This window comes from Lineus longissimus, chromosome 3, assembly GCF_910592395.1.
Source record: "Lineus longissimus chromosome 3, tnLinLong1.2, whole genome shotgun sequence".
In the NCBI taxonomy this organism is placed as follows: Eukaryota; Metazoa; Nemertea; class Pilidiophora; order Heteronemertea; family Lineidae; genus Lineus; species Lineus longissimus.
Window position 1 is genome coordinate 2,849,604 of NC_088310.1, and position 17,246 is coordinate 2,866,849.

Genomic DNA, 17,246 nt, shown 5'->3' on the forward strand with positions numbered 1-17,246 from the left:
TTTCGGATGGGGACCATGCGGGCAAACTGGGCATATGTAGGTTTTACATGTGTTCTATATTAATTATATGGACTTCCTTTTGGCTTCATTGAATGGCATTTTCTTAAAATATAATTTTCATATATTATATGTTAGCAGGTGTACATCAGCCTTCAGAGCTCATTACATCTCTTCAGTTTTACAACAAGGGCTAATCTCCAACATGAGGTAGTGCTTCCGAATAAAAATCAGCAACCCCTGGGTGAGATGAGTTGGGCACTCTCCTCCCCACAGGGTGTCAGGGGTAAATATTTGGAGTGAGCCTTGGTGTCTTCAGTGGCATACCACCACTACCGTCCGGCGAAAGATTTAGAATCTAAAGTTTTTGTGATGTTTTATGCCCATGGTTTGCATTCTGAAACACTTAAATTCATTTTGAGTCTAGTAACCAGAATCAGTCAAATAACTTACACTTTCTTTGCACTTGTTTGGTTAATATTATTATAATCTTTATTTTTATTAATTGATTTTGAGCATAAGAATTACAACATAATTAATATAACATATTTTTGACATGAACAATGCAAAATGTGCCTATGCGTAACCCATTGTCTTAGCCAATGCATGGGGGAGCGCCTCTAGTGTCAAGATCTCCAACAAGAGAGGTTACTGGTCATGTGACCTGTCAGCTGAACGGTACAAAATGGCGGCGGCCATGGAGAGTGAAACCAACACGCCAATCGTAATCAAGCAAGAACATCTTTACAAAGTGCTTGTTATTGGGGAATTTGGTGTTGGTAGGTTGAATAGCAAAGAGTACAGCTCATGAAAACCTTACATTGGCATGTCGATGATTGACAATGAAGCCATTTGAATATTCAACATGTTTATGACACCTTTGGCTTTGTCAGGCTTGTGCTTGTCCTTACTATTCATATTGTGAAGCCTGAAGGGGAAAGATGGCCACTGAGCCATTGAGCACCCCCCTCTTTCCGTATCTGTAGATGTTTAGCTTTGCTTTTTTTCAAAAGATGTTTGCTGTTCGTGTTACTATAGTGGTCTTATTTTCAGGTAAAACTTCCATAATCAAAAGATATACAGAAGGTAATATGTTTTTTTTTAATTGATAGATGAAATACCAGACCAAATAGAACGAAAGCACTCATTTATATAGTTGGCATTCTTAGAACTTGATCTGAAACAAGAGCTCAGGGCTTCTCAAAATTGAAGTTATTGTACTAGTAGAAAGAGGAAGCTAAAGGCTAAGCAGCTCTTGTAACAATATCTATACTTCAACTCTCTTTCATTTTGTAAGGATAGATCATATTCAAAACAAGTAACCTTTTCACTTTCATTTTCAGGTTATTTTACACCTAACTACAAGTTAACAATAGGAGTAGACTTTGCCTTAAAGACTATAGAATGGGATGCAGTAACTAGGGTGAATCTTCAGTTATGGTAAGGGATCATGCACAATATTTTTTTTAAATTTTATAATTCAAATTTTATAATTCATAACTGTACCCCCTTCCCCCAGGGATTCTACTGTCCCTTACTGACACAAAAGAAAAGAAAAGGGAAAAATAAGAAATTACAAAATACAAAACATGAGGACTGAATACTTCATCAAATCATTCGATCTATGACTGTTTGATTTCAGGGACATAGCCGGTCATGAACGGTTTGGTCATATGACAAGAGTCTATTACAAATATGCGTGAGTATGTTGTGATATGATTCCAAATAGTTTTCTCATTACAAATTTCGTCAATGAAAGTAAACATTCTCAGCAATGTCAAATAAGCTCTCATTTTCTTGTGATTCATTCTTTGGGAAAAAAGCCAAGAGTTCTTACCTTTTTCCAACATCAATTATGAAGTTCTACATCAACCACAAGGCCAATCATAAAATGATGAAATTGTCAACGACTCTTTTCTTCATCTTTCAGTATAGCAGCTATAATAGTGTTTGATGTTTCAAGACCTGCCACGTTTGATTCAGTTACGAAATGGCTCAGCGATGTCAACTCCAAGGTCATGTTGGCTGATGGTGACCCAGTACCTGTCCTACTTTTAGCAAATAAGGTAAGCTTAAAAATTAGTCAACGCCATATATCACTCTATTTTCTTTGCCTTACAATCAAGTTGGTCTTGAACAATGTTCTAATAAGTTTCATTGATTGATTTTGATACTGTAACGCATCAATCCAAATTTGAGATATTTCAAAAGTTGGTTTTACTAGTAACTTTCCAGTCCCTCGTTTTTCAGGCCGATGTGGAAAGTGTTGATATTGACACAAAAGCGCTATCTGAATTTTGTAAAGAACACAAGTTTATAGGCTGGTTTCCCACATCAGCAAAAGACAACGTCAATATAGGTAAGATATAGTCTCTCTTTCTTTGAGAGTGAAGTTAGGAAAATCAGGGTGGAACGGTGGAAGAGCATCTGACCTGTGATCAGAAGGTTGTGGGTTCAATGCTCTTCCAGTGCCGCTCAGTAGCCTACTTTCAGCTGGCCTGAAAAGATCAAATGTAGAATGTGTAAAATTATAGACTTGATTCATACGAATTCACACGATGCGATTCGATCATGATTTGTAATGTACTTTTTTCACCTAACCATTTTATGATTTAAAAGAAGTTATTTATGGAGCCTAATGGAAATCATTTCTTCTCCAGATGAGGCAATGGATTTCCTCGTGAAACGAATCACAGAACTTCCTGTGGAGGGACAAAAACCTATTGAGAGCATCAAACTTAGCAACGCGGCGGAAGAGTTTGAAGAGGAATCGTCTTTTGAAGATGATAATGTGTCAAAAAAGTCCAGCTGCTGTAGCTGAAGTCATAAACAATCAATGGTTAGAACTTGGTTGGCAGCATTCCAGTGTCAATTCTTTCAAACCAAGCATCGTTATTTGATATCTTGGAAAAGAAAATGAAATTGTCACTTGATGATGGTCAAAGTTCACAGAGTTTACATTATTTGTGGTCTTTGAAAAGTGCCATTTTGTAAATATGTTTATATATCTATCTAATATTGTATGTAAATTAAACACGAATGTTAGGAACCAGTACAAAGGCAAAGCTAGAACAATTGATCAATTACTGCTGATGTGGCCGAGATACTTATGAAATCCAATGACCAGTACTGCTAATGTGGCCATGACACTGCTAAAATTGTATCTATGGTGCTATGGTAGTTGCTTCCAGTACTTTGCTGGACTTCTTCAAGTTATCTGCAGGCTGATGAACATATCCGATATACACTTGATTATAATGCTGTTAGCTGTGTGTGAAGGCAATCTAGTATTTGTGGTCCATGATGTTTTGATTGACTTGACAGTAAATGAGTAAACAAAATGAGATGTATGTTGCAAATAATTAGTATATATATGAATTGTACACGTATTTTAGAATAAATGACTTTTATATAATTGCAGTTTTATTTAATTTTTATCACAAAACACGGGTTTATTTGGCATGCAGAGGATGTCCTCTACATGTTTCAGCTCAACACTGAAAATTGGCTAGGGTTAAAAATAAAGCAATAAATGCCATTTTGGCCACCACGGCAGAATCTTACCAAATAAGGATTGAGTGATTGGAGTGGAAAATACCTAATGGGAATGTGTTTTGTGTGGATTCCTTATCCAGACTGTCTGATTGACTTTCTCCACATGAGACAGATTTGGGAGTCATGTAAATGAAAATCCAATGACATAGAGACACCCTTCGTGCAGCCAGAGCATCATGTGGATGACCCATTGTGATTTGAGTGTCATTCTGCCAAGGTATTGTCCTCACGAGATGGCTTTGGGCTTCATGGATATGAAAATCAAATGCAAGAGACTCCCTTTGTGCAGCCAGCATCTCATGTTGATGACCCATGTCCTTTGATTGTCGTTCAGCCAAGATATTGCCCTCTGTACAGATTCGGTGTCCATGTATAAAATCAAAAAAGCCATAGAGACTCCCTTTGCACAGCCCGAGTGTGAAGGACCCATCGTTCTTTGATTGTCATTCTGCAAAGACATTCTTAAGACAAGGCATGCGCATTTGGGCTTCAAGTGTACAGAGGATACTTTCAGATACTTTACAAATTTCCATCACTGAAACAGTACAGCAGTATACTGATCTGATGGCTGCCTCGTGAATGGGAGGTCGAAGCTTCAAGGCTGGCTGGTAAACTCTTTCCGATGCAGCCTGTTGGTTAGCCACCAGCTAGTTAAATATAGGGTACAAACTGCCTTCTCACCAGGCAACTAGCATTAGAGATAGGAGTTTGGAAGTAAAGAGTGTCTCATGAGCCAAAGCTGGTTGGCCCTTTCATTAGGGGTGACACTTACAATACTTTACTTCTTACATGACACTTTAACATGGCAGGAACTTTCCCAAGCATTTTCATCGAATTTTTGTAAGAATGAATTAAGAGAAAAGGCAAATTTATCAACCCATTTTTATATTTGGTATATAAAAACAAATGAATACACATTACATAGAATTCTAATCACATTCACTTAAACCCTCTGGGCACTCTTCGCACCATGCATTCAAACAAATGCAGAAGTCCGATATGAGAGTTGAGGACAAAATGGTTATTGTCTCAAGACTGAAGAACAACTCGCATGACTTTAGGCAATACAATGATCTCGTCGGGGCTCAGCCGGAAAAGTAGTGGTATCATCTGCCTGTCTTGGCTCCTGACCTCACTCTCGCTTTTGATACTTTACCTTCAGATCCAGGCCGGTGAACCAAACACAAAGTTTGAAAATGTTATTTGTGTGATGGTGACATAGAAACCATGCCTGGTTGCCGGCCTAGACCTGGAGGTTCAGTATGATATCCATGAGCATAAATTCAACATTGTGACTCCGGAGATCACAGATCAGTCTTAAAGCATAAGTTCCTGAATCCATGATCACAACATCCATCACTGCGGCGGTTTATGACCTGCCGTCAGATTCTCATTCTGTATAACTTGATATTCTTGAAATCGCTGAGATATTCTTTGTGTCATCTTGAGATATTTTTCCATACATGATAACACACAGGTTTGCTGAAAGGAGAGTGAAAAAGTCAGTACTATGGAAGATTTCCAAGCCAATAATCAGCAAACAGGAAGATGGGCTTGATTATGTAATGACAATTCATGACAATGCAAGGTAAAGCGTCAACATTAATATTAGTCCAGAAGCGATTCCCTGCCTCTAAATTCTGATCTACCACTTATTCTAGCCAGCAGATCTTCGAACCGAACCCACCTCTTTTTCTTGTACTTTTCTTGATGTGAAATCATGGACACAATCAGCAAAACACATCTCAGATAACTTGTTATAGGACATCAAGAATTCACGGAACTGAAAGAGATTAATAATGAATCAAAAGATGACAAAAATCTGCCAATAAAGTAAAGGAGTTACAACAAGCAAATCTAGGTCTCAGTCTCAGAGATACATTTCTTTCTTTTAAGGAATAAGAATAGCAGTGAGGTGAGCTGCTGCCAACATCTTACATGTAAGAATAACATATTAAACAGTCCTACCTGTTTTACAGTGTCAGCAGTCTGCTGGTCCATTCCTACAGATCCTAGTGGGGGTAGGGCTGCCATTTTTCTGAAAAAAAGTGTTTTTTATGAGTATCATGGAACATCACCACTCACCTGACCTGAGCTCGATTAAAGTTCAGCAAGTGCCCGATATTCCCAAACTTTTGAATAATATGCACTTGTTAGTTGTTGCCTGGGCCCAAGCTCGCGCATAATTAATAAATTTGCGATGCATCTACAATCTTGACTTTCATCACTGACATCAGCTGCCATGCATGATCCGGATCGATGCTGCAATTGATGGTTTTGAAGAATTTGTTTTGTCGCTGACCAGTCATGACCCACCAGGGTATCACCCACCAGTACCCATTCGAAGAAGACAAATCAGTACGTGCCAAACAAATCAAATGCATGTACATGTTCATGTACATCGTGTGGCCCTATGCACTGCAGTGCAGCATATAATCATAAACGCATGTTGCAATTTTACAGTTGAATTTTCAGACGTATTCGACTGAAATTCATTTCATCTGTGATATTTTTTCCTACATATAATGTCAGTCAATCGATATATTCATACCAAATGTACTTTCAGTCTTTAATTCGGATAAAATATGATGATTTTTTATTGAGGTAGAAATCGTAGCAGAAGTGATTTTCCACATGCAATTTTTTAAAATAAACCTCTGTGAACTAATTCCACATTGGCCGTGGCAATGCCCTTAAGATGTCCGTAGCATTATCTCCAAAAAGACCAGAGGCTGGCTCCGAAAAGGGGCTCAACCAAGTGATGTTTCCATCACCCAGGTATACTAGACGGTCCACTCAATACCTGACCCCACCTACCCAATTTTGATTTTATATAATTGGGGCCACAACCAGACCCCATACCCTCCTTTCCCACATTCCTCACTCCAGCCAATACCACCCATACAAGCCTTGATTTCTCTATTATTTTCTGTCATTTTTTCAAAGCTTCTCCCATTCATAATCTAAGAGTTGAGTGATTTGTATATCTATCTATCTATCTATATCGGAAGTTTCAATTTTGCACCAAAATACTCTCCGCATCCCTCAATGTCCAAGTGTGTCCAAGGGTTCACTGGGCATTTCAAGGGTACATCATGCAAGATGAGGCTAAAGTTGCTCAAATTTTGTCTCTTGGAATTTAGAGGAATCAACCTAGGCTGGTTGCTCTAAGCTTGGAAGGGGGGTCTACATTGACTAAAGACCATTTTGTCTTTTTGAGCTGCACATTCTTTTGCTACTCCCTTTTTATGTCTCGCTCATCGAGGCTCAAGGACACAACCAGAGTTGAACCCATGACCTACTGTTTATGAATTCTGTGTTCTAAGCACTATGTCACTGGTCTCCCTGTAAGAATACAATCATGACTTCTGCTTTACCTGTGGTTGCCCAGCAGATTAAACTGAATCTACACTTGGTAACCTCATATTCATCATGCATAATAGAAGTTACCAAACAAGACTTCGGTCACCTGCTGCACTTTCACCTAGACTTCCACAATCCAGATGCCAAAATTATAATAAAGGTAAGAGACACTTGTATATAAAAACACGCATGAATTTAATACACACTTACATGTTCATACATTTTTACAATCAGCATTTTAATATCAATTGAAAAATGGCAACCCCCAGTCATAAGTCTGCGCATCATCAGAAATATCCTCTAGTAATTGTCTAAGTTGATACCTTGGTCCTCAGGTTTAATGTACCTCCAAAACCCAGGACTACCGTTCTGGTTTCTGTCTGCTTTTTTTTGTCTTGATTAAGCAAACAAAAAGACTACCAGCTCTATTATTTCCTTCATTCCACTGACTTTCATAACGTTACACAAACACACATCGTCACATGATCATATTAGCCCCTATCACAGCTGCAAACACTTTTGAAGTCATCCTAAATTCTCAAATACTATTGGTAACCTTTTCAATTTTGGAGATTTTAGAAAATACGACTTGAAAGTCATCCCAACAAATATCAGCTACTGGCATTCGTAGCTTGTCCTGATCGAAGCTCAGCTTGGATGGTTTTAGAGTCCTCCCATGGTCGTGGCCCTCGCACATTTTGCCACGTGTCAATGTCTTCCTCCTTCATTTTCTGAAAGTGAATAAACAAAAGAATGACTAGAACAAGTGCCATTGGGATCTAGATTGAACATTGAAAGTGACAAATTTTCAGGAATACCCAACTAACTATCCTTACCTGGTATGTGTCCTCAATTGATGATTTCTCCTTTTTCATTTTCACACCATACTGGTCAGCCTCTTCATGTGTAATCTGAAATATACAGACATAACAGACATAACAGACTTGACAACTTGGTCTCACTGCATCAATAGTTATCAGTTCAGAAAGTAATGCCTTTTTTCAAGGGACAGGGCAGCTGTTCGGGGGTGCTGTCCTGATAACTTTGCACCATTGTTTACCACTTTGATAGTTCCCAAATGTTGACTGAAATCCTTGAATCCTTCACAAACATTTAAAGAAGGGAATATTTGCCTTACTCTTGACAACAGCCCCCTACATCACTGAATATGCATGGAAGCTTTGTTTTTTTTCCTAATTTGACCTAACTTACCATTTTTCTCCGGCTGAATTCATACCTCAGAGATGCGAAGTACTTCAGACCAAATGAGCCACCAACTATCATAGTCTGAGTGAAAGTGAAAGGAAAGCAATAAAATATTTGAACTGGAGTCCGACGAGGGTTTTGGCCGAATTTTAGCGTCGTTTCAATCGCAATGTTGTGCATATTAGCATAAAAACATCATGACGTAACGGTGATAATACGCACAGCGTGGCTTAATTACTATTTAATGTCTCCCTCCTGATGTTAGGCAAATTTTTCCTGTGGGGCGCTCCATAGGATCAAGGATGAGGATTGCAGAAATACACTTTTATAATCATTTTGAGCAGAATCTTGAAAATAATTTTTCAATCAGGCTCTTGTACAATACTTTCTTAATTGTGTCTATGAAGAACTTACCAAAAATGGCAACCCAAATCGAACAAATCGGCTTTTAGTTTGTCTCCGAAGCCAAATCAAAACATCTTGGGCAGACATTCTCGCGCACGGCAGAGAGGTCGGCAGGTTCAATCATGTACAAAATGTACTATGTGTTGCGCGAAGATTTTCTAAAATTGCGTAAGATTTAAGATGGCAGCGCCCTTGCGAATGCTGGCCGCTCGGCGTGCGGTTGTTTTTCACGCAATAAAACTAGGTTAGTGCTTCCTAAGAGGATAGAAGAAGTGATTGTCGTCTTTACGATACAGAGAATCTTTAAAAGTCGTTAAATTGTTTCACCATTCCCCTGATTTTCCGTGAAACCTGATTTTATTTCAAGGAAAATTGCCCTGGATTGTAATGTAGTGTACTTGTATGGACAGGCAAAGCAGGATTAACTTGAAATATGTTACCAGCAAACTGCAGTCCTCACTGTCGCTAGCGTATTGCATTGTTCTGACAAAGATGTGACACGTTTCGACCCTAGGGAAAGTTGGGATTGTGTTATTGGGATGCTGCTGCTAGCCTTATTTCTATTCTAAAACAGTAAAAGGGTTTCTACTATGAGAGAATAAAAGTTTACTCTTCTGAATTCAGTACTTCCACAGATGGCCTGACTGAAGAATTCACTGCCACTGTTCTGGTCTAATGAGAAATGCCCTTTATTTCGTCACTTGGGAAATGGCAGTGACTTTGTCTTTAATAATATATCCACATTTTGCCTCCTACAGATTTTCCTCATTGTAATAGCTCGTTACGGACTGCCTCTAGTATCTACACAGTCACATCCAAACAGAATGAACTGGCTGTATCAGCGCAGCAAGTTCGGTACAACAGTTTCTTCAATAAACGTAAGTTAGTGAAGTAAATGGAGTGTAATCAACGTGTTTATCTCTGGGCAACAGTCATAGATGTGAACAATTTGGGTGTCCTGCATAACTGTCTGTTGCCCAGATCTACCAAAATTGTGAGAGGCCCTTTGCCAAATTGGCCTGCTATTGCTATTTTAACTGCACAAAATCGAAAATTTGTGATTTTTTTACGTTTGGGAACGTAAGAGTTAACTGGGGCTATCAATATATATGTCATGATTCTACCTTGCAGTTCCTGGTGATGACTTATGGGCTGGCGTGATGGGCCTTAGTAATGCTGGTAGGAAGAAAGGTCGTGGTAAGAGAGGCGGTGGAGCAAGGAGGAAGACCGACCTCAACCGAGGTCAGATCATTGGAGTGGGTGAGTTTCTTGAGTTCAGAGTCACCAGATGTAGCATTTCATCGTCACAGTGGAAAAATGTAAAGCTCAGGAAGTCCTTTTGAAAGATTATATTTGCCTGATTTAACATACATGTACATGTACACCTCCAAAAACTTGGTTGATATTTACACGTAGTGCTAAAATGCACTAAAATAGTAAACTTAGATTGGCCTGTATTAGAATAGCTGGCTTTAAATTAGCTTGTGGTGCTCATTTGCATTTTTTGCCACTTCAACTTCGTGCTTAAATACTTACTCACTGAAATGTAAAATTGTCCCTCTAGGTCGCTCTAACATGGTGTGGCCAGGTTTGAATGCACCAGTAATGAAAGGCAGAGAGATGGTAAAGCAGAAGCAGTTACCCACCAATCCAGATTTTGAGAGTGATTTGGTGAAGTTCCGGGAGAAGATGCAGACGAGAAGAAAATTCTCTGTACCTACGCTGCAGAGAGGATATGCCGGTTCAAGATGGCCCGGAATGAGTATTGGAGCTCCAGACCCTGTAGGAGATTGTAAGTTATGTTGTCATTCCTTCAAAAGAGTTTCCCATTGTGAATCACCAGTACATAAATAATTTTTGTATGTGGTTTTCTGTGGCACATGTTGTGTTCACTGAGGCCATACAAATTTAATACTTTGGATCATGGCCCTCTTGCATTATGTTTACCCGATTTGGGGAAACAACACCCACCATCTAGCGCAAGTGTCACCTGTTTACCCAAATAAATATGAACTCTATCAGGTGCAGGAATTTAGTAGCAAGTGTTAGTTTTGTGATAAGAAAATAATGTGCGTGATATTTGTATCATTTCCTACTCTTTTTAGATACATTTGAGGGCTTTGATACCAGAGTATTGGAGGTAAGTTAAAGCAACTCACTTTTAGCTATTTACATGACTGTACCTATATGGTAGTGAAGACTTGAAGTCTGACGTCTGAAGTTTTGATTCTAGATTAATGGATTGAAATTGGCACACATAAAGGAGTTTCTCAATATAATACAGGACCAACTGCTTTTAAGCAAAATTCATGACACTTACAAACACTACAATGAATCATATCAACATATCAACTTCATAAAAGCGGCATTAGCTTTGGAACATTTGTGTAAATTGGGACCATTTATATGATACAATTTCCTTTTCAGTTTAAAATGGTGTCCAACATGACTGGTACACTGGGACGTAAATCCCGGTTCAGTGCATTTGTTGTGACTGGCAACAAAAATGGCCTAGCTGGTAGGTTGTTCGAATAGTAAATTGTAATCAAAATCACTTGCAGATTGAAAAAAATTATTCCTGTCTTTCATAAATTAGGGTTACTCCAAGGTCGCAACTTCAAATCAGATGGGATTTCTATGCATGTTGGGGCACCCATAAAATACGATTATGACAAAAAAATGTCTTCATCTTTTATAGGATATGGTCTGGCCAGATCTCCTAATGGACAAGCTGCTCTACGAAAGGTAAAAATGGTCGTGAACTGGACCTACATTAGACAGGTCCAATATGTGTCTCGAATTTTGTTGTAATTTGAATGTTTTCTTTTAGTTTTGAATGATGGTAAAATGAGAAAGGTAAGGGTCAATAGGCCTTCATAGCAAACTCATTCATTCACTGCGGCAACATGATGTATCCGCGTCAACTGTGAAAGGTCATGTCTCCATTCTCTACAGTCTGTGCTCAGTACATCTCTCCCTACACCTGCTGACGTGACATCTTGCATCACCAGTCCATCCATCTCGTCCTTCATCTTCCTACGCTGTGCTAGAAACTTACGTTAGGCAGTTGCCGTTTAAGAGTAAACATGGTTGTTCCCTACAAGTTTCTTACGTCATTTTTTTCCCTTGCAGGCAAAGAATAAAGCGGCTCAGCGACTGCAATACATTGAACTCTACAATGGACACACAGGTTAGTAACTATTTGTAAAGAGCGCCTTGGCACTATGGTGACATCTTCAAGGTACTACATGTCACTTTGCAGTTTCAAAATCAACGTGACGGAAGTATCTACCAGTATACTTACGGTGTTTCGATAAAATTGGTTGTTTCGTGATTAGATTTCGATTGGAGAGAGTTTGAAGCTTATTTAAAAACTTGATATTACCCATTTTGGTGTGATGGATGACATATTTGATTTTCTTTGCAGTGTTCCACAACATGTATACCAAATTCTTTTTCACCGCGATCTTCATCAACAAAAAGCAGCAAGGTGAGTTTTTTGTGTTAATGAGGAACTAGCATTGTTATTGATTCCCCTTGGTGGTAGTCTCTAGTAACTGCATTGTATTAAAGTCACCTGAAAACCACCTGGTGGACACCCTAGCTGCTTCCTGTTGTCTTCTTCTTCTTCTTGTTCGCTCTGGACAGTCAAGTCCGATCTTCTGATGTATTCTATGGTGTTTCGCAGCTGTTGGAGGTCTCCATAGAGCTGGTCTTGTAGGCTGGTACCTTCTGGCCAGATGTCTTTTCTCAGAGCTGCCAATCTCGCACATCTTGTCAGGATGTGTGCCACGGTCATCGGTTCCGTGGCACATGGGCTGCTTCCTGTTGTCTTATATAGGGCTGGCTTCCATATCTCGTCGGATTATTCTTTCTATAATTTGGCTTTCAGGATACGGCATCAAGTCTCATCGAGTTCTGAAGACCATTTGCGATGTGATGGGTATCAAAGATTTGCATTGTAAAGTTGAGGGATCGACGAAGAATGTGCAGAATATGACAAAAGCATTCTTCAATGCACTAGCTACTCAGGCAAGTCTCTGATTGGGTCATGTATTTCCAGTATAACCATTGTTATAGTCCATTACATGGGAAAATAGCACTCAGACTTGGTGACTTCATACAGAAAAAGGCAGCAGTTAACAGTCTTGCTAGTACATGTATTTCCAGTATAACCATTGTTATAGTCCATTACATGGGAAAATAGCACTCAGACTTGGTGACTTCATACAGAAAAAGGCAGCAGTTAACAGTCTTGCTAGTACATGTATTTCCAGTATAACCATTGTTATAGTCCATTACATGGGAAAATAGCACTCCAACTTGGTGACTTCATACAGAAAAAGGCAGCAGTTAACAGTCTTGCTAGTACATGTATTTCCAGTATAACCATTGTTATAGTCCATTACATGGGAAAATAGCACTCCGACTTGGTGACTTCATACAGAAAAAGGCAGCAGTTAACAGTCTTGCTAGTACATGTATTTCCAGTATATAAACCATTGTTATAGTCCATTACATGGGAAAATAGCACTCCGATTTGGTGACTTCATACAGAAAAAGGCAGCAGTTAACAGTCTTGCTAGTACATGTATTTCCAGTATATAAACCATTGTTATAGTCCATTACATGGGAAAATAGCACTCCGATTTGGTGACTTCATACAGAAAAAGGCAGCAGTTGTCTTGCTAGTACATGTATTTCCAGTATAACCCATATCAAAATGGGTTTTTCATTAGGCTCTTTGAAGGACCTACATTTTGTATTTGATATAAATTTGACTCCCCCTCCCCACATAATGGCATGACTCGCCTTGAAGTATCATAGTTTGTCTTGCAGGAAACACATAAAGAACTTGCCGAGAGACAGCAACTCCACGTTGTGGAACTTAGGAATGAAATGGACAACCTACCGGTTGTGCTTGCATCGCCTTCGTCAGGAAAGACACGGTCGATTGGCCGAGATGAGGATCTGGACTTTAATAGACTTTATTACGGAGGAAAAGTGCCTTATATAAAGCCAAAGCCTCGGCCGTTTTATGAAAAGTTGAGGTCATGGCGAAATTGGAAAAAGAAGGAATTGTGGAAATCACGTAACCAGGCCAAATGTCAAATAGTTCGCCTTGCTGGGTCTGAAGTGTAAAGAGTATGCAACTGATAGTGGTAATTTGTTGACTGGACAATACCCTGTGTGCTCAAATAAGCCAGCCATTGACAACTTTATCTAGGCTGTTACGCTAGAAGATTGTATGGGGGGTCTCGGATTCAGGATCAGACCATCCGATGAAGTTCATATAGTAAACATCTTTCAATGAGTCGATTGCCATGGGTGATGGGACCTCCGGCCTGTGGAAGATGTAGAATGGTTTGTTGTGATTGTTGTAGATCTGCACACCAGAGATGTTAATTGGCCACTAAAAGAATGTAGCCAAAAATGGCTTTGTTTTGTATCACAGTGAGACAAATGAGCTGAGATTAACGATATTTGATTTGCATTTCGTTTTGGTTGTTCTTCTGTCCTTCAATTGCTTGATTCTACCCATATGGAGGCTGTGCAATGACATCGTTCAGGCATCGATTTTGGATGTCAGTGCGTGTCCTTGACATTGCAGATGTCGCCTATAAAGTCTGCCATGTGAGGATGATGACATGCCATGGTTGTCACTGCCACTGACAAAATGCATCGTGGGATTGTGATGGCCTCCATTCGTGTTGCTCGCACGGAACTCTTGATTATCTCGACGGTGATGTTTCTGCAAGTATATGAGAATTTGATAACCAGCTGGAAGATTTTTGAGAAAATTTGTAGAACGGACACTTAGGTATTGATAACCAACTGAAGGGTCAATGACTGGTTGGAAGACCTGGGTAGATATTCCAGCTGGAAGAGGAGTGATGTCTCTAGTTACTGATTTTTTTACTCATCCAGCTGGTTAACATTACACATCTCTAAGCTGATCATATGTTTGTCTGGTCATTTACGTGTCTGGTTGTCAAAGCTGGCTTGTGTGGTGCCGAGTAGGATATGACAGGGACACCAAGGTCGTTGTGAGCAGTTTTTTTAACGGTGTGACTCTTCCAGCTGGTTATGAATGATGTTTTCCCTCTTCTGTTTTGACGATGGTGCTGAAAACCGATTGTCTTTGTGAAGTTTCTGCGTCTTAACTGAAGTTTCAGTATTCTCCACTGTACCTTGACTTTTCCTGCTGGTTATTAGTCAATGACTCTGCCAGCTGGTTATCTATCAACCGGACCGGCGGACAAATAAAGCTGTTCTTCTCACAATTTAGACTCCGGATGGTCTTTCCAAAACATCAGGCTGGATGTGACAATGTCCAAAGTTAGTACCGTTATCTTTTAAATATTACTGCTGGATGTGGCACTGTTCACAGTTAGTACCAGAGTCTTTCCAATATTGGGCTGGATGTGACACTATTCACTGTTAGTACCAATGTCTTTCCAATATCGGGCCGGTTGTAGACGCTAACTGTGGACACTGGATGTGACATTGTCCACAGTTAGTACCAATGTTTTTCCAATATATAACTGGAGCAGTATTTCCTGTCGTGTCATTTGTTCAGAAACAGGAAAAACAACAATGACTTGTTTTTCTGTGTTCCCCTGCTGCTAGGTCACTGGTGTCTCTGCCAGGTTGTATGGAAACACTGGACTATAAACAACGTTACACCGTTTCAACGAAAATAGTCATATTTTGTTTGCTTCCAGATTCGCCCGCCAGGGCGTGTCCCGCCGTGTCGTTTGAACTCGCAAGGCAAACAATGCGCTGTTCTTCCCAGGTATCCGAAAAGACTAGGCTCCCGGAGTCGTCTATTTCGCCATCCTGATCATCTTATGGCAAAGGGGGAAGCTGGTCCACCGCGTCTAGAGTGTACATGTATCAAATACTCCCCTGGTCTGCTTTGACGTTAAACTGACCGCGGTCGTGTTGTCCCTGTCAGCTAAACCCTACAATCACCACCTCAACTGATGACATTTAACATGTGTCATCTTTGACGTCTGTTACATAAAACTTGCTCATATACCGTCCATTAATGTTCTGTCGGCAAATTAATAAGGGACCGGGAGGAAATTGCCCGGTGATAGGTTATGAAACAAAATACTAATTTTAGCGGGTACTTAGGAAAATAAGGAGTCACCGGATAGCGACGGAGCTTGCCGTTGTCGACTCAAAGTCCTAATTGTTTGCGACCTATCGTAAAGAGAATTCGTCCTTGTAGGACTCGTCTCTATTGTGGTTCGTAACATACTATAAAACAACTTTAAAGATAGTTTGTCGTCTAAATCCAGGATGTTCATAAATTTTACTTTAAAGTCAGTTATGTCCTTTTAAAAACCCATTACTTCAAACACAACATTTAGTCGCGTGTGTGTGTGTGTGGGGGGGGGGGGGTATACCTCAAGTCTCGGGAAGGATGACTTCATTGAAGTTCTATTATGCAATTGTGACAAAGTAAATACATGTGACGTATGTGGAAGATGGATGCGCCCTGAGAAACGCTTAACCCCTTCCTTCCGTCCGTATCACCCGCCTGGCTGGTTATTCATTCAGGAGCCGACCCTGGTGTCTATTTATTGCGCAATACTCGCTCAATATCGAGACAAAGTGCACTCGACAGAAAATATGCGCTTGTTTTATACATAGGGTTGAGAGTGGGGAGCGACTTTTTACTCATTTGGCACCAGCTGACTCATGAATCATACAGCACGTCCAGACCTGTATCAGAAAAAAAGGACTTAGCAGCACTATCGATCCCGACACCTGGTGTACGCCTGGGGCGACTCTGGAAGTCACAACTGGTCCCATTTTCAAAGCACCATCCCTGAAATGTACCCTCGACTTGTTCAAGGTTGCTCATTTGAAATTCGCCTGAGCACGAACCGAACAGCCAGTGGAACTGTGACAGTTAGCAAAAGGAAGATGCCATCCTGCTCAAAGACAGTCTATGTAACTAGCTATACTTCAGAATTGGTTGTGGAAGGACGTGAATGAGCCTTCTCACAGTGAGACGATATTGGCGGGTGACAACCGGAAAATGTCTAGATTTTCAATGAATTCTACATGATTTTCTTCCAATGTGTTCTCTTAAGTTTAACACTTTAGCTTATCATAATGATTATCATAGTTGTTAGAAAATGCATGCCATATTTGGTACAAAAGGTGCCAGTGAATGGTTCTGTACTAAATATCCACATATTTTTACAGCAAAGTGTTTTTGAAGTTTTATAATGTTGACAAATACATTCATATGACGCTATATTTCGCGTTCTTGAGGGTGTCCGGTGTCCAATACTTCAATTTTGTAGATTTAGATGCCAACCATGTGTACATTCTCATCAAAACTGTTTTAATTTTGCCTCTAGATGAGTGTTGAACAAATGAATTCTGTCCTGGGATGTGATTTTTCGGCATTCCACAAAGATTCCGTCAGATAAAAAGAAGATAAATTGGAATTCTGTTTAAAGAGACGAGACTTTAACGGCATCTTGGCCCCTTATTTCAATAATCGATAACCTCACTTGAACAGAAGCTGACATCAAAGCACCAAAGACGCAATTTCCCAGAGTCTAAGGTCATTATCACGCAAAACAGAATAAAAATCATGAGAAATTACGTCCGCATTTTGCTTCTCATAACGGCGTTTTCACAACTTGCTCAACAACCATTGCATTTGTAACGTATTGCTTCGCCAAGTTGCATTG

At 39.8% G+C, this 17,246-nt stretch overlaps 4 protein-coding genes across 5 annotated transcripts; 2 read left to right on the top strand and 2 right to left on the bottom strand.

Moving 5' to 3' along the window:
• Positions 1 to 685: 685 nt before the first annotated feature.
• Positions 686 to 3,405, top strand: LOC135484757 (ras-related protein Rab-32B-like). Its single transcript, XM_064766433.1, has 7 exons — positions 686 to 776; positions 1,051 to 1,083; positions 1,341 to 1,437; positions 1,640 to 1,696; positions 1,928 to 2,063; positions 2,248 to 2,356; positions 2,658 to 3,405. The coding sequence occupies exons 1-7, from the start codon at positions 695 to 697 to the stop codon at positions 2,816 to 2,818; spliced, it is 675 nt and encodes a 224-aa protein (XP_064622503.1). The 5' UTR covers positions 686 to 694; the 3' UTR covers positions 2,819 to 3,405.
• A 1,015-nt stretch (positions 3,406 to 4,420) lies between these two features.
• Positions 4,421 to 6,192, bottom strand: LOC135484954 (mitochondrial import inner membrane translocase subunit Tim9-like). Of its 2 annotated transcripts, none has more exons than XM_064766666.1 (4): positions 6,104 to 6,192; positions 5,521 to 5,590; positions 5,240 to 5,335; positions 4,421 to 5,034 (listed from the first exon to the last, which is right to left on the bottom strand). In XM_064766666.1, the coding sequence occupies exons 2-4, from the start codon at positions 5,584 to 5,586 to the stop codon at positions 4,909 to 4,911; spliced, it is 288 nt and encodes a 95-aa protein (XP_064622736.1). In that variant the 5' UTR covers positions 5,587 to 5,590; positions 6,104 to 6,192; the 3' UTR covers positions 4,421 to 4,908. The 2 variants fall into 2 exon arrangements, with proteins under 2 accessions (XP_064622736.1, XP_064622737.1); XM_064766667.1 differs by lacking the exon at positions 6,104 to 6,192 and adding an exon at positions 5,781 to 5,953.
• A 900-nt stretch (positions 6,193 to 7,092) lies between these two features.
• On the bottom strand, positions 7,093 to 8,644 carry LOC135484670 (cytochrome c oxidase assembly protein COX16 homolog, mitochondrial-like). The gene is made up of 4 exons (XM_064766301.1): positions 8,536 to 8,644; positions 8,128 to 8,202; positions 7,752 to 7,826; positions 7,093 to 7,646 (listed from the first exon to the last, which is right to left on the bottom strand). The coding sequence occupies exons 1-4, from the start codon at positions 8,611 to 8,613 to the stop codon at positions 7,527 to 7,529; spliced, it is 348 nt and encodes a 115-aa protein (XP_064622371.1). The 5' UTR covers positions 8,614 to 8,644; the 3' UTR covers positions 7,093 to 7,526.
• A 61-nt stretch (positions 8,645 to 8,705) lies between these two features.
• Positions 8,706 to 14,029, top strand: LOC135484669 (small ribosomal subunit protein uS5m-like). The gene is made up of 11 exons (XM_064766300.1): positions 8,706 to 8,770; positions 9,285 to 9,404; positions 9,658 to 9,786; positions 10,091 to 10,318; positions 10,632 to 10,666; positions 10,954 to 11,044; positions 11,225 to 11,271; positions 11,659 to 11,716; positions 11,954 to 12,016; positions 12,419 to 12,558; positions 13,366 to 14,029. Exons 1-11 carry the CDS (start codon positions 8,707 to 8,709, stop codon positions 13,666 to 13,668), a joined length of 1,278 nt encoding a protein of 425 aa, XP_064622370.1. The 5' UTR covers position 8,706; the 3' UTR covers positions 13,669 to 14,029.
• Positions 14,030 to 17,246: the final 3,217 nt, after the last annotated feature.

Bases quoted from the DNA above. Each gene is read 5' to 3' on its own strand.
- LOC135484670 (XM_064766301.1), bottom strand. From the start codon at position 8,613: ATGTCTGCCCAAGATGTTTTGATTTGGCTTCGGAGACAAACTAAAAGC. The intron at 7,827-8,127 runs GTAAGTTAGGTC...TGTATATTTCAG, and splicing joins AATTCAGCCGGAGAAAAATG to ATTACACATGAAGAGGCTGA. The intron at 7,647-7,751 runs GTAAGGATAGTT...ATTCACTTTCAG, and splicing joins CAATTGAGGACACATACCAG to AAAATGAAGGAGGAAGACAT.
- LOC135484669 (XM_064766300.1), top strand. From the start codon at position 8,707: ATGGCAGCGCCCTTGCGAATGCTGGCCGCTCGGCGTGCGGTTGTTTTT. The intron at 10,319-10,631 runs GTAAGTTATGTT...TACTCTTTTTAG, and splicing joins TCCAGACCCTGTAGGAGATT to ATACATTTGAGGGCTTTGAT. The intron at 12,559-13,365 runs GCAAGTCTCTGA...TTTGTCTTGCAG, and splicing joins TCAATGCACTAGCTACTCAG to GAAACACATAAAGAACTTGC.
- LOC135484757 (XM_064766433.1), top strand. From the start codon at position 695: ATGGAGAGTGAAACCAACACGCCAATCGTAATCAAGCAAGAACATCTT. The intron at 1,438-1,639 runs GTAAGGGATCAT...GTTTGATTTCAG, and splicing joins AGGGTGAATCTTCAGTTATG to GGACATAGCCGGTCATGAAC. The intron at 2,357-2,657 runs GTAAGATATAGT...TTTCTTCTCCAG, and splicing joins AAAAGACAACGTCAATATAG to ATGAGGCAATGGATTTCCTC.
- LOC135484954 (XM_064766666.1), bottom strand. From the start codon at position 5,586: ATGGCAGCCCTACCCCCACTAGGATCTGTAGGAATGGACCAGCAGACT. The intron at 5,336-5,520 runs GTAGGACTGTTT...AATCTCTTTCAG, and splicing joins CTGCTGACACTGTAAAACAG to TTCCGTGAATTCTTGATGTC. The intron at 5,035-5,239 runs GTGGGTTCGGTT...CTCTCCTTTCAG, and splicing joins GAAAAGTACAAGAAAAAGAG to CAAACCTGTGTGTTATCATG.